Raw genomic sequence first — 1,089 nt, 5'->3', positions numbered from 1 at the left:
CTCCGGAGCAGGAGGAGCCCCCCACCCCAACGGCAGCCAGCGCGGCGGGAGCCAGCTGGCACCTCGCAGGTTAATTGCGCGAGCGGCCGATTCCCTCATTGACAGGGGAGCTGGAAAACTGCTGAGGCAGGACATCCGCGGCGCGGCGTGGCGTGTCAGCACGGGAGCCTCCGCGCCCGCTCCTTGCCACGCGGCCCTGCCTGCCCCCCACCAACCTGTGCGTTCGCCCCCCGTCCGGCCGCTGGCCTCCCTCCGGACTTGCGCTCCCGGCTGCGCCACGCTCCCCGCCAGCCGCGCTCTGCCTCTGCCTCTGCCTCTGCCTCTGCAGGAGGAGCGGCTCCAGCCTCTCTTGGCCTCTTTCCTCTTCGAGACAACAGAGGGGATTTATTTTTCGGTCCCTCCCTGCTTTGCACCGCTGAGCGAGCTCCCCTGCAACAGCTCCCTTCCCCCTGCCCGGAGCAGGCTCCTCTCTCCGGGCCTCGTGTCCGGAGGCAGACAGCGCCGGCGCGTCGGACCCCGATGGCCAACCCCAGAGCGCGTGGCGGCCCGCGGCGAGCGACCGAGCAGTGCCAGTGAGGGACGGCCCGGGCCAGCCGAGGAGCCCTGGGGGCCACGAGACCGCTGAGGAGCACGTCCCGGCTGCACACAGCGCCCGGGAGCCCCACGGCCCACTGCCCGCTTCTCCCCGAGGGAGCCCCTGCCTGCCCCTGCCGCCAACATGATGATGTATTTCTGGGTAGGTACCGCCCCGCGGGGCTTCTCCCCTCTCATGGGGCTGGGGCTGGGGCACGGGCGCATCCCGCGGCTCCTGCTTTCGGCTGCGGGAACTTTGCTGCCTGCCAGGGAAATCCTCCCCTCCTGTAGGCAATCGGGGAGGATCAGGTGTTTGCTCGCTGGAGACAGGCCTGGGGAGCTGGGAGAGGACCTGTGTCTCCCCTCCCGGGCAAGGGCAGCTCCAGCCTGGGAGCAGGTGTGAGCTGAGGGCCCCCGGGACGCCCTGACCCATGGCCTCTGCCTCGGCTGCTCTGCCAGGCACCGGGGAGCAGGCCGGTAGCCTCCCCATGGGGGGCCTGCTGCAGCAGGGCCAGG

General features: G+C 71.1%; 1 protein-coding gene across 1 annotated transcript in view; it reads left to right on the top strand.

Annotated features, from left to right (window-relative positions):
* Positions 1–508: 508 nt before the first annotated feature.
* The window catches only part of RBFOX3 (RNA binding fox-1 homolog 3), a 37,535-nt gene continuing 36,954 nt past the window's right edge, over positions 509–1,089 (top strand). The window contains exon 1 of the mRNA XM_025193360.1: positions 509–736. Within this exon, the coding sequence (XP_025049145.1) occupies positions 719–736 (18 nt within the window). The 5' untranslated portion in view covers positions 509–718. The remainder of the gene's footprint in view (positions 737–1,089) is intronic.

Source organism: Alligator sinensis, unplaced genomic scaffold (genome assembly GCF_000455745.1).
Source record: "Alligator sinensis unplaced genomic scaffold, ASM45574v1 scaffold1565_1, whole genome shotgun sequence".
Taxonomy (NCBI): Eukaryota; Metazoa; Chordata; order Crocodylia; family Alligatoridae; genus Alligator; species Alligator sinensis.
The sequence above is the reverse complement of the archived record's forward strand: the minus strand, read 5'-3'. Positions and strand labels throughout refer to the sequence as shown.